The sequence below is a fragment of the Mirounga leonina genome, unplaced genomic scaffold (genome assembly GCF_011800145.1).
Source record: "Mirounga leonina isolate KUSES-001 unplaced genomic scaffold, KU_Mleo_1.0 Mir_177, whole genome shotgun sequence".
Lineage (NCBI taxonomy): Eukaryota > Metazoa > Chordata > Mammalia > Carnivora > Phocidae > Mirounga > Mirounga leonina.
Window position 1 is genome coordinate 983,163 of NW_023270459.1, and position 13,732 is coordinate 996,894.

The 13,732-nt window shown below is 57.1% G+C and overlaps 1 protein-coding gene across 6 annotated transcripts; it reads left to right on the forward strand.

The window, feature by feature from the left end:
• Window positions 1-27: 27 nt before the first annotated feature.
• DYRK1B (dual specificity tyrosine phosphorylation regulated kinase 1B) lies at window positions 28-8,267 on the forward strand. 6 transcript variants are annotated; one of them, XM_035023376.1, is made up of 12 exons: window positions 725-950; window positions 2,210-2,373; window positions 3,369-3,488; window positions 3,597-3,785; window positions 3,916-4,063; window positions 4,905-5,191; window positions 5,939-6,085; window positions 6,172-6,312; window positions 6,611-6,646; window positions 6,731-6,926; window positions 7,325-7,431; window positions 7,527-8,267. In XM_035023376.1, the coding sequence occupies exons 1-12, from the start codon at window positions 872-874 to the stop codon at window positions 7,896-7,898; spliced, it is 1,986 nt and encodes a 661-aa protein (XP_034879267.1). In that variant the 5' UTR covers window positions 725-871; the 3' UTR covers window positions 7,899-8,267. The 6 variants fall into 6 exon arrangements, with proteins under 6 accessions (XP_034879269.1, XP_034879267.1, XP_034879265.1 ...); XM_035023378.1 differs by lacking the exon at window positions 725-950 and adding an exon at window positions 28-166 and having other exon boundaries at window positions 6,611-6,926; XM_035023374.1 differs by having other exon boundaries at window positions 6,611-6,926.
• Window positions 8,268-13,732: the final 5,465 nt, after the last annotated feature.

Consider the following 13,732-nt stretch of genomic DNA (forward strand, 5'->3'; position numbering starts at 1 on the left):
GGGGCGGAGCCTGGGGGGGCCGGTTTGTTGTGGTCGCCATTTTGCTGGTTGCATTACTGGGTAATCGGGGCCCTGGGTCGCCGCGTCCGCCGGGTATCTTCAGCCAGTGGGCAGGTCTGAGCTCGGGCTTCCCGAGCAGCTTGAGTCCCCTTGCCCGCGCCCTCAGGTAACAACGCGGCTACAGGTGGGGCTGCACGAGCTCGCGGGGAGGGGGCAGTACGGACCCGCCCTGCCCGCGTCGCTGCCAGACTTAGCACGAGGCCCAGGGAGGAGAGAGCAGGGGGGCGGCGGGCAGGTGCAGGCCGTGCCTGGCTATTCATAGTCGGATTCTTGGAAGGGGCCGAGCCCGAGGGAGCAGTCTTAGGAGGGCGGCTGGGAGGGGGTAGCGGGGCCCCGCTCCCGCCCTTTGTTTGGGCTCGGCTCCTCTGGCTGCATCGTCGTTGCCTAGCAACAGCTGTTCTGAACTGCGATTGGCTGAGCCTTTGGCAGCAGCGGCCAATGGCACGGTTGTTGCCATGGCAGGTGCGGACTGCCAAGCTCAGTCCGGCCCCGCCCGCCGGGGCTCCGCCGACCGGGGCGGGCCTCCAGGGTGGGGGGCGGGACGCCTGGGTCCCCAGGGGCGGGTGGCTGCGCGGGGCGGGGCGGCGGGGCGAGAGTTAACCCGCCCCTCCCCCGTCCACCTGCTTTCCCCTTCCCCCGCGTGCCCCGGGCTGACCCTCGTTCCCTCCTCTCCCCGCCCCCGGCGGCGGCGGCGGCTGCTGCTGTTGTCACCCACCGGGCCGCCTGTCCCGCTTGCCCTCCCCGTCGCGGGGCTTGCCGGGCCGGCCGGGCCGGGACAGGCGGCCGTCTCCTCTCTGCCGCCACCACCGCCATGCTGGCCGCTCGCCCACCCCACTGGGGGCCCCACCGCGCCCCAGCCCCCCGTGGGCCCCGCGCCAGCCCTGACCCGGGTAGGGGGTGGGTGCTGGGAGGGCCCCAGGGAAGAGGTTGTTTCGGGTGAGGGGCGGGGGAGTTCCAAGAGAGAGGAAGGATCATGGAGTGGCAAGGCTTGGCATAGGAGAAAGGGACTGACATGGGAGAAGGCCTGTGGGGAGAGGATTTTGGTGTGGCAGGTACTCTGGGAGGGGAGAACTCTATGTGATATTTGGGGAATTTGGTTCTGGGGGCCTTCTAGGAATGGGCACAGTTGTGGTTTGACCCTGATGTAGAAAGGAGTAACTGGAGAAGGGCCCTGGTAGGAATATTGGATGGGGGGAGGAGGGGAAGATCCAGTGTAGGGGAGAGAAGGGCGAGCTGAGAGACGACGCCTCCTCTTTGCTCCCATCAGGAAAAGTGAGCCTTGATTGGGGGGGGGGGGGGGGGGGTAAAAGGGGGGAGCCTTGGGGTGGGAAGAGAAAGTACGTGCGGGGGGTGGGGGGTCCTTAATATGGGAGGAAATGGTGTAGGGATGAGGGCTTGGCATGATAGGGGGAGGGTCCCCTGGGAAGAGGATGCCCTAATGCACGAGAATGTCATAGGGCAGGACTCTTATGTAGGGACAACTCTGTATAACAAGATAGCCTTGGTGTGGTCCTAGGACCCTGATGTGGTTTTAGGGGCCTGCAGAGGACTCTGCTGTGGGTTTGGAGGGGGCCCAGAGTTCTCTCATGTGGTTTGGGGGGATCCTAGAGTTCTGGATTGAGGGATTTACTGGGAAGGGTAGATCTTGAAGTGCAGGGACCTTGCTGTGATAAGACAGGAGATCCTGACAATCAGGGAAGACTGCAGGAGGGCAGGATCTTGTGTGAGGGGGCGCTGGGGAGGGCCACAAGCAGAAATGGGAAGCAAAGAGTGAACCTTCCTCCCTATACTGTCTGTGGTTTCTATCTTTTTCTTCTGTTCCTCCCCCCGATTATTGGTGTCTTTCTGTCCTTTCCTGTCATGGCCTATACCCCTGCCTGGCTTCCAATCATCCCCTTTCACATGTTCCCCTCTTTGTGCCACCTCCTTCATTTATTTGGTAATCATTTGTTGAGGGACTTCGCTGTGCCACCACCACCCCCCTGCCCTACCACTTCGCTCTGTCCCCTTTCTTCATTGCCACCTGTTGTCCTTTTTCTCCTCCTCCTGTGCCTTGCTTTCTTTCTCTGATGTCCACCTCTTTCTGCCTGGCCCTGTCCCACACATCCCCTTGTTCCATGTTGTTCCCCTGCCTCCCGCCTGCTCTCAGGTCTCAGCGGCGGTGGCAGCCGAGGTGCAGGATGCGAGAAGGCGCCCCCCGGCCGGGCTCCCGCTCCAGGCCTCGCTCCCCTGCGGCCCTCTGAGCCCACCATGGCCGTCCCACCAGGCCATGGTCCCTTCTCTGGCTTCCCGGGGCCCCAGGAGCACACGCAGGTATGCGTTCAGCTGACTCCTCACCTTCCTGGGGCAGGGGGAGGCTGGGGATAGAAGGGTCTTGGGAGTGAAAGGTTGCCCAGAGCAGTCTCCCGGGGGCAGGAAGGGCCCATCTGGAGTAGAAGATAATAGAGGAGTTGCTGTTTGGAGAGCCTGGGTTCAAATCCTGACATGGTGGTTAATGACTCAGGTTCTCCCTGCTTCGGTTTTCTGTTCTGTAAAACGGAACCAAGAATGATATCCACCTTGCAGGGTTGCTGTGAGGTTAAACAAGGTAATGAAATGCATGTAAAATGCTGAGAACAGCGCCTGGCACCTAGGAAACACTCAGTAAAGGTTCACAAAGGAAGAAAGGTCCAGAGTGAGAGATGGGCGGGTGGGGTGAAAGGGGGTGAAGTTTGAGCCCAAAGGATCTTGGAGCCAGGAGCATCTTAGGGTACAGAGTAAAGATACTCAGGGGTGGAGACTGTCAAGGCTCTGAACTGTAGGGCTTGAAGCAGGATGGAGTAGAAGGTCCAGGGTGCTGGATCCCGAAAAGCTGGGCAAAAATGTGCAGAGTTGGGGGTGAGGGATGGGAAGACCCCACGGGTAAAGCATGATGGCAGCCCTCAAGATGGGCCGTCCAGAATGGATGGTCTCAGGCAAAGGATCGGGAAGGACAGAACCCACGTCTTCTATCTGATCTCTCCCACAGAGGTTCAGAAGGCAATAAAGGTGTGGGAGGAAAGGTCAAGGGTAAACAGTTGACCATTCATTCACTCAGCAAATCTCTGATGACCACCCACTATGTGCCAGGCCGTGCTCCGGGCACTGCAGATACAGCAAGAACAAGACAGTCTCTGCCCTTGGGGAATTTCTATCCTGGTGGGGTTGTCACACAGTAACCAAGTAAATCTGTGTGTGGTAACGATGACTCAGCCACCCAGAGGGTTCTGCCTCTGGTGGTCGGAGGTGAAGGCCTCTCCTCATGCCCACCCCCTGCCCCGACCCCGCAGGTATTGCCTGATGTGCGGCTGTTGCCACGGAGGCTGCCCCTGGCCTTCCGGGACGCGACCTCAGCCCCGCTGCGCAAGCTCTCCGTGGACCTCATCAAGACCTACAAGCACATCAATGAGGTGGGCGGGGGCGGGGGAGGGCAGGGGACCCGGCTGGGGGCCAAGGGGTCCTGCCTGCCGGCACAGGTCACTCAGCCGTCCTTATCTTCTGGCTGACTGGCTGGGCAGGTATACTATGCGAAGAAGAAGCGGCGGGCCCAGCAAGCGCCACCTCAGGACTCGAGCACCAAGAAGGAGAAGAAGGTCCTGAACCATGGTTACGACGATGACAACCACGACTACATTGTGCGCAGTGGCGAGCGCTGGCTGGAGCGCTACGAGATTGACTCACTCATCGGCAAAGGCTCCTTTGGCCAGGTGTGGGAGGCCCCTCTCCACCCTGACCCCGGGATCGGGGGGCACGGGCACCCACTGATGTTGACCCACAAAAAAGTGGTGCCCTGCTCCCCCCATTTCCTCACTTTGTGACATGCCCCCACCCCGGCAGGTGGTGAAAGCCTATGATCATCAGACCCAGGAGCTGGTGGCCATCAAGATCATCAAGAACAAAAAGGCCTTCTTGAACCAGGCCCAGATTGAGCTGCGGCTGCTGGAGCTGATGAACCAGCACGACACAGAGATGAAGTACTACATAGGTGAGGCCAGGATGGGGCGGGTGTCTTCAGGGCAGGGGCTGGTCTGTAATTCCCTGACATCAGTGATTCTCCTTCCGCCTTCATAACTTTTGCCCCATTCCCATGATGGTGCTGGTCGGGGTTTATTGGGTGCTTGCTAAGGGTCAAGCCCTGATGTAAACACTTTACATGAATCAACTGGTTTCAGTCTGACCACAGCTCTGGGGGGAAGGGGCATCTTGGCCCACAGCTTGGAGAAGAAGACAGAAGCATCAGGTGCTATCACTTGCATAAGGGCACCGCATTTGCACTTGGGGGCTATGATCTCACCAGGCAGTGGGCTCCAGCGCCTGTATTCTCAACGGCTATGTCAGTATTTTTCTTCTTTCCCATACTGATTCCTCTTACAAAAAGCAAGTGGACAGAAAGAGTGTGTTTCTTTAAATACACATCCTTACCCTAAATGGAAAGTGAGTGTCCGCTGCCACAAAAATAAACAGAACTGAGACTAAAAGAATGTTACAAAATTAAATGAGGAAATGCAGAAGGGCATTAAAGACCCATCGGCGCCAAAGGGAAACGTTCTCTTTGGTTTATCAGAAAGTTTGACAGAGACTTGCAGAGAATGAACTTCTCTTAATCAAGGAAATCATTCTCTTGATGTGAGTCAAGTTCTAGACGATATAAAAACACCCTGACTAGCAGCCGCTTCCCGTGGGCACCCCACAGTTTGGCCGGCGCTGCAGAAGCAGAGTCCCCGATCGGCTTCCGGCCGCTTTTATTACTGTGTACCCCAGGCCGCCCCTGGCCCTCTCTGAGCCTCAGCTTCTCCGTCGTCCCCTTTCCATCCCCTTGCCCGCAGTGCACCTGAAGCGGCACTTCATGTTCCGGAACCACCTGTGCCTGGTGTTCGAGCTGCTTTCCTACAACCTGTACGACCTCCTGCGCAACACGCACTTCCGCGGCGTCTCGCTGAACCTGACGCGGAAGCTGGCGCAGCAGCTCTGCACGGCGCTGCTCTTCCTGGCCACGCCCGAGCTCAGCATCATTCACTGCGACCTCAAGCCCGAGAACATCCTGCTCTGCAACCCCAAGCGCAGCGCCATCAAGATCGTGGACTTCGGCAGCTCCTGCCAGCTTGGCCAGCGGGTGCGGCGCGGCGCGGCCCGGGGGCGGGGCTCGCGGTGTGGGTGTGGCGGGGGCGGGGCCAGCTAGTGGCTGGCGCCGGAGGGGCGGGGCGGGGCGGGGCGGGGGTTGTAGGGTGCAGCCCGAGGTGGCCGTCCCCGAAGGGTAGTATTGGGATGGGGCATTGGCGGCACAGAGTTGTAAGGCCGGTGGATGGGGGAGGTAAAGGAGAGGGCCGCAGGGTATAGTACCCAGTGGGAAAGAAAGAGAGAAGCCTGAGGAGGCAGGGCCAGTTTTGAGGCTGTCAGAAGTGGGCAGGGTGGAGTCAGGTTGGCTTTGAGCCAGGAGCGGCACTTGGCTAAGTTTTGCTTACGCTGTGCTCTTTAAACTGAGGAGGGAGTCGGGGGCCGGGTGCTTTAGTTTTGCAGCTTCGTGTGAGCAGGCATTTGAGATGGCTTGAAAAGGGTCTGGACTGGGTGGGTGGGAAGGGCCCGGGCTCACTGCCTGCCAACCCCTGATGACCAAGAGCGGTCCAGAGTCAGGCTTCGGGATGGAGATCAGGGTCAGACTAGGCCAGCAGAGACTTCTGAGGCTGATGAATGAAATGATGGTAGTGGCTCCTGGAAAGTGGGTGCTGATAACCTCAAGGCTTGGAACTCCCATGCTCCATTTTCGTGGCAGGAAGCTTGTCTTGGCTTTGGGTATGTCAGCGGCACCACGCTGGGAGCCTGGGACCTCTGACTGTTGCCCTCTCCCCCGCTCCGTCCCCAGATCTATCAGTACATCCAGAGCCGCTTCTACCGGTCACCTGAGGTGCTCCTGGGCACACCCTACGACCTGGCCATTGACATGTGGTCCCTGGGCTGCATCCTGGTGGAGATGCACACCGGAGAGCCCCTCTTCAGTGGCTCCAATGAGGTGTGCTCCCAGGGAGGGGGTGGGGTGTGCTGGAGGGGGCGGAGGCCTGGCTGGCCCACTGACCCGGACTGCCCACCTGCTCACAGGTGGACCAGATGAACCGGATTGTGGAGGTGCTGGGCATCCCACCAGCCCCCATGCTGGACCAGGCACCCAAGGCTCGCAAGTACTTTGAACGGCTGCCTGGGGGTGGCTGGACCCTACGAAGGACAAAGGAACTCAGGAAGGTGCGGCCCCTGCCCCACGCCGCTCCTCCCACCCTGGTGGCCCCTCACTCTCTCACACTTGGGGCTTCCTTTCTCCCTGCTTCCTCTCCCTTGTGTCTTTCCCTTCCTTCCTCTCCCCCTTGTCTGTCCTTTCCTTTGTCCTGGCCCACCCCATCTCTCCTACCCGCCCCACAACTCTTCTTAGCTTCTCTCCTTCACTTTCTCTCTTGTGCCTCTTGTTTCCCCGTGTGTGTCTCCCTGCCCCTCCTGCCCACTGACGGCCACTCTCTTGCCCCCCCTCCCACCCCCTCCCTGCCAGGATTACCAGGGCCCCGGGACACGGCGGCTGCAGGAGGTGCTGGGCGTGCAGACGGGCGGGCCCGGGGGCCGGCGGGCGGGGGAGCCGGGCCACAGCCCCGCCGACTACCTCCGCTTCCAGGACCTGGTGCTGCGCATGCTGGAGTATGAGCCCGCCGCCCGCATCAGCCCACTGGGGGCTCTGCAGCACGGCTTCTTCCGCCGCACGGCTGATGAGGCCACCAACACGGGCCCGGCAGGCAGCAGTGCCTCCACCTCGCCCGCACCCCTTGACACCTGTCCCTCCTCCAGCACCGCCAGCTCCATCTCCAGCTCTGGTGGGTGCCCAGTGCCAGGGGGGGTCGAACGGGGTGTGGGGGGCAGCTCCGCTTCGGCCTGACCTGGGGGACCTTGCCCCACTGGGCCTTCACCTAGAGCTGTGAAGCTGCGCCATCCTGAACTCCAGAGTGGGTGGGGCAAAGAGAGCTCTGACTGGCCGTGACCTGATCTCTGAAACCGAGCTTGGGCTAACACTTCTAAAACTGCTTCTGACTCTGATACCCAAAACTGAGCTCTGACCTGTAATCTCAAAATTGGGCCCCATCCTTCAAATAGGCTCTGGTCCCAAGGCCCAGGCCTGGGCCTGGGTCACGAACCAGACTCAGCCACCCAAAAACCCAGCCACCACCTCTCCTCACTTAAGGCTTCTCCTCATTTCCTCCCCTGGCACTTCCAGGAGGCTCCAGCGGCTCCTCCAGTGACAACCGGACCTACCGATACAGCAACCGTTATTGTGGGGGCCCTGGGCCCCCCATCACTGACTGTGAGATGAACAGCCCCCAGGTACTGGGGCCTTGGGGCCTTGGGCGGTGGGTAGTGGGGTATCTGGGACTTCAGGACCTGGGTCTCCATCACCCACTGTTCCTTTGCTCCTTTAGGTCCCACCCTCCCAGCCGCTGCGCCCCTGGGCAGGGGGTGATGTGCCCCACAAGACACATCAGGCCCCTGCCTCTGCCTCGTCACTGCCAGGGGCCGGGGTCCAGTTACCCCCCCAACCCCGATGCCTTGGCCGTCCCCCATCACCAACCTCACCACCACCCCCAGAGCTGATGGATGTGAGCCTGGCGGGCGGCCCTCCGGACTGCTCCCCACCTCACCCAGCGCCTGCCCCCCAGCACCCGGCTGCCTCAGCCCTCCGGACTCGGATGACAGGAGGTCGTCCACCCCTCCCACCCCCTGATAACCCTGCCACTCTGGGGCCTCGCTTGGGCCTCCGTGGTGTACCCCAGAGCACGGCAGCCAGCTCATGACCCAGCCCCCTCCCTGGGGCCCCTCCTGAAGCCATACCCCCCATCTGGGGGCCCTGGGCTCCCATCCTCATCTCTCCCCTTGACTGGAATTGCTGCTACCCAGCTGGGGTGGGTGAGGCCTGCACTGATTGGGGCCTGGGGCAGGGGGTCAAGGAGAGGGGTCTAGGCGCACCCTCCCCGTAAGGACTGGACCCTTGGCCCCCTCTCCCCCCCTTGTTTTCTATTTATTGTACCAAAGACAGTGGTGGTCCGGTGTCTGGGGGGGGGGAGACCCCCTTCACCGTCGGGCCCTAGGAGGGGGTGGGGGCAGGTAGGGGGAGATGGCCTTGCTCCTCCTTGCTGTACCCCCCAGTAAAGAGCTTTCTCACATGCCTGCCTGAGCGTTTGCAGGGCCTCGGCTCCTCTCACCTGGCCCTCAGAGGCGTGGTGGGGAACGGTGTTTGGGGAGGGGGTACCAGAAGAGCTTTGTCATGTGGGATGCATCCCTGGGGAAGTTATGGCTATTGGCGCAGACGTGGGGCTGCAGGAGGTCTGGGGCTATGGAATCCTAGACAGAGATCCTGGATAGGATCCTAGCCCACATTTGTCTTTTCCATGGTAAACAGAGACCCTGAAAGAGTAAAGGCCCAGCTCTGGCCTGTCTCTGGAAAACATCAGGATCTGCCCTAATAAGCCAGGGCTTCCACAGAGTCTGCACGGGAGTGGCTCCTTATGCCAGGCAGGCATCTAGTAGGTGCTGAATGTATGTAGCAGGCCTTATTGGTGCCATCTGGGAGATGGCAGGCAGGCAGGCAGTGGGTACAGAATTTACCCCCCACGTCTGGTCTCACCCTGTGGAGCCATGACGGAGCAAAGCATTTTGAGATTCTCGGGCAGAAAGATATTCCGGGGGTTCCAGGTAAGTGGGTCTGTTTCCATAGCAATTTGGAGACTTTGTCTCCCAACTGGCCAAACAAGAACTTCCTGATTCAAAGGTACCTGACCGTCTCCCGCCACTGGGGCGCGGCGCTTCCTGGGAAGTGGAGTTCTACTCTCAGTCCCTTTGCCCATATTTCGTCAGGGGACTACAAAGACCAGGGTCCTTTTCGCTCACGAGTTAGGGACGGGCTCCCGGGCAGCCAGTAGGCAGGCAGAGATGGACGGGGGCCCGGATGCTGGAGGCGGGCTGTGGAGGAGGAGAAGGCCGTGATTGGGTGGTGTCGGCAAGGCTGTGCGCCGGTGTTGAGTTCTCTCAGGCGTGTGGCAGGTGGGCCACCGTGCTGCTCCCCGAGACCGTGCAGTTAGAGGTCTGTGGTCACAGAGCAAGAGGTAAGCTCTGAGGCCCGAATTGGCCCCATCGCGCGAAGCGTCACGAGCCGCGGTGTCTGGCTCAGCTCGCAAGAAGCCCCGGTCGGTAGGAGAGACAGGCGAGGACGCCGTTTCACGGACCTGCGGATGTTCGGGAAGCGGGGGCAGAGTGGAACGTGGAGGGAACCCAGGCGAGGCACGGGTAGGGAAACATTCCGGGAGAAGCAGGAGCTGTCGGAGTTGAGACCTGGAGACGGCGTGTTTGCGGTGGTTTGCGTACAGGCAGCGATGAGAGACAGCCTGATGTGTGAATGTGAACTGCCAGAGATGTGGTGTTGGAGGTCTAATGGAAACTTCTGTATGAATTCGGTCGTGGAAGATTTTGTTGGACATTTAGGGAGCTTGGACTTTGTCCTAAGGGCATTGAGGAGCCACGAGAGGATTTCAAGAAGGCAAGGGGCATGGCCCAATTTGCTGCCATCCAGGAAGAGATTGATGGGAAAGAGACTAGGGCTTGGGAGCCCAGGGTGGTGTTTGTGGCACGATCCTGGGCAAGAAGTGTTGGGAATTGAACCAGGGCAGGAGTCTCGGTTGGGACAGAAGAAAGGGTGTGGGTAGGAGAGACGTTCAGAAGGCTGAGTTGACAGGGTGTATGGCTTACAAAGCTGTGTGGAAAGGGAAGGCAGAGAGGGGCAGGGAAAAAGATATCTCCAGCAGGTAGAACAGCACCTGGCATATTGTAGATACTTAATTAAAAAAAATTTTTTTGAATGAACAGTCCTAGCAGGCAGATGCTATTATGATCTCTTTTTTGTAAAGGAGGATACTGAGGGCAGATAAGTTCAATAACTTACTGAAGATCACATAGCTAGCAAGTGGAAGGCCCAGGATTGTGTGTGTGTGTGTGTGTGTGTTTGAGAGAGAGAGAGAGAACCATTAACTTAGCAACGTGCAAGATGAGCTTCGAGAAGTCAGCAGGGTCCAAATCATGTTGGTCCCTTAAGGAATTTAGGATAAGCATGGAAATGTATGTCCCACATTTCTGTTTCCAGCCCAGAACCTCTCCCTGACCTGCTGACTGACTGCCCACATGATATATCTTCTCTCAAAATACGTGTAGTCATCCAGACATCTATCTTGACCAAATTGAACTCCAGTCTTTTCCCCAAAACCTGTTCCTCCCACATTTTCAGTAAGTGCTGCCTCCTTCATTGTCTTATATTCATGTCTAGTCCATCGGCAAAGTATATTCAGAACCTGACCATTTCTTCCCACCTCCACTCCTGTCACCCTGTTCCTGTCCACTCTTATGGCCTGCCTGCACTATCACGCCAGCCTCCTCAGTGGTCTTTGTACTCCCCACAGTGTTCTCATACGCAGCCAGGGGGACACTGAATACCTGTATCAGGTCACATTTCTCTCCTGCCCATTACTGTCCTGTGGCTCTGTCTCACAGTAATCATCAGTGTTCTTTACGTGGCCTTTGCAAGGCCCATGATCCCTGCAAGGCCCTGCATGATCCGTCTGTGTTACACCTCTGCCTGCTTCTTTCACCCTGCTCCAGCCACACTTGCCCCAGGGCATTTGCACTTACTCTCTTTACCTGGAACACACTTCTCCAGATGGTAAAGGCTCACCTTCATCTCCTTTAGGTCTTTACTCAGGTACCATCTTCTCCTTGAGAACTTCCCTGGCCGCCATTCTAGAATTATATCACTAACATTTGTTTATTAACTTCTCTTTAACTGTTCCTTAGCATTAATCACATCACTCTTTAACTCACTGTATAGGTTATTTATCGTGTTCATTGTCTGTCTCTCCTCTGCACCCACAGCAGACCATAAACTTCATGAGGACAGGGGCTTTTGTCTACTTCATGCTTTATCTTTAGCATCTAGAAGCACTCCTGGCACATAGGGCTCAATAACTGTTTACTGAATGGATGGGTCAGTGGGTGCTTTCAGGACATAGATCCTGATCCAACATCCTAGGGACTCTGCCGATCCCTTTTCCACAGAACTTTGGAGGACTGCCTTAAAGTTTTCTGAGGTCTCAGGCATTCAGCAAGTATTTCATCTTGCCTCTGCCCCATGCTCAGCATCGGGAACATAGCAGAGAACAGAAGAGTTTCCCTGTCCCCAGAGGGTTCACAGTCTCAGGGGTGGGAGCTCAAATCCTCAGCTAATCACAGAGATATGAAATTACAAAGAAAGGTAGAGAGTGCCATAAGAGCACTTGGCCAGAAATCTAATCTGGACCCTAGGAAGTGGGGTTGAAGTGATGAAGCTATAGGCATTAAGGCGCCCCATTAAGAGGTAAGAGTGTGGGGCCACCTGGGTGGCTCAGTCAGTTAAGGGTCCGACTCTTGGTCCAGCTCAGGTCATGGTCTCAGGGTCCTGAGATCGAGCCCCACGTTGGACTCTGTGCTCAGCACGGAGTCTGCTTGTCCCTCTCCCTCTGCTCCCTCCCCACACACTCTCTCTCTCTCTCTCTCTCTCTCATAAATAAATAAAATCTTTTAAAAAATAAAGAGGTGAGAGAGAGAGAGAGAGTGTGTGTGTGTGTGTGTGTGTGTTGGTTGGAACCTAGAGGCTGAGGGGGAGCAAGAGGCTGGGTCATGTAGCCCCTGTAAGGAGTTTGGATTCTTACCCCGTGTGTAGTGGGAAGTCACAGAAGGACTTTAAGCAGTGAAAGGAGGCTCGGTCAGTTTTGTATGTCAGATGATCCCTCTGGCTGTCGTGTGGGGGAACTGACGATAGGGGGTTAAGTATTGAAGTAGGGAGACCAGTGACAAGGCTGCTGTCCTGTGATTTAAAAAGCTGCCACTACAGAAGGCCACACATTCTTTGCTGTTTCTCCCATCAGGAGGTGGAGTGTCTTCCCCATCTTTAATCTAGACTGGGCTGTAATTTGTTTTGACCCGTGGAGTGCCATGGAAGTGATGCTGTGCTGGTTGGGGGCCTTAAGAGGCCGGCAGCTTCTGCTTTCCCTCTCTTGGGACCCTGGGCTGCTGTACAAAGAAGTCCAGCTACTTTGCTGGAAAGAGATGTGGACACAGATGTGGACAGAGAGAGGCCCAGCCAGCCCCCAGCGGCTCCACTGTGTTAGCTGAGGGGCCAGACATGAGTGATGCCATCTTGGACATTCTCGCCCAGCTCCCGGCTGACACCCCGTAGAATAGAGATCCACCTTGCCTCTCCGCTTTGCTCAAAGTACAGAATCACGAGCGAATAAATGGTTGTTGTGATTTTAAGCCACTGTGATTTGGGATGATGTGTTACTCAGCTCCCTGAAACAAGCTCTCTCAGATCCTCACCATTTTACGTATGGGCTCATTTAAGTCCCACAGTCGCCCCATGTGGGAATATAGTTATTCCCGTCACACAGAGGAAACGAGGAGGGCACGGAGAAGTTAACAGAGTCCCAGCAAGCTGCCGGCACGGAGTAAGTACCGAGCGTGTGACAGCTATTATTCCTCAGCGTGAAAATGCCCGTAATCGGTAAGGAAGGGACGGTGAGATGAACGCGAGCGTCATTAACCCACTCCCTCGTGCTGTGATTTTAGACGAATGATTTTAGACACCTCTCCAAGGCTCCGTGTCATCGTTGTAGAATGGAGATTCTAACATTTGTCTCAGGCTCTGCCAGAGCAGGCACCTAACATGTGCACGGATGATAATTACTGTGAAGCGCACAGCCAGGGTTCTCGTAGACAGCGATCTGAGGACCACAGGGGTGAAGCCGATTTCTTGGAAGTTCTAGTGGAGGGACAGACAGGTCCTTGGGGATACGGTTGAAGTGCTGGGTCAGGCCTCACCCGGAGAGAGCAGAGGGAGTTACTTCTGGACTTTCTCATTAAGGAAACCAGTAAGTCTCTCTGTCATTTACACCAAGTTGCACTGGGCTTTCTATTGCTTGGAACCAACATCCTAACTGATTGTAGGGTTTTATTCATTTATTTGTTGATTCATCAGATATTGAACACTTACTGCATTCCAAGCACTGTTTCAGGTGCTGGTATTAGAATAGTAAACAAGAGCCTCGAAAGTCCCGTCTTTGGAACTTCCGTTCTCATGGGGCAGGTTAAGGAAATCGGTGTTGATAAGAGCTAGGGAGGTTGGTAGCCGGAGGGGTAGAGAGTGACAAGCTATCTGATGAAACGTTAATGGAGGAGAGACCACCCCAGAAGGGAGGAAGCCAGCTGTGCGTATGTTTTGCTAAGAAGGACATTCCAAGTAAAACAAAAGAGCAAGTTCAGGGGCTCCGAGGCATGTGCGGTGTGTTGGAGGAGCAGGAAGGAGTGAACCGGACCAGAGTGGGCTGAACCAGTGGGTGGGAAGGGGACGGGGGCCCAGGGCATGCGGGCTTGATGGGCAGACTTGAATTTGATTCACAGTGAGGGGGGCAGGCAGGCAGAGGATTTGGGGCTCAAGAGCAATGTGATCTAACATCTTCAGAGGATTCGTCTGGCTGCCATGTGGGCACCAGGATGGAAGCAGGGCTCCGCCGTGGAGGCTACTGCACTAGTCCCGCTGAGAGACTGTGGT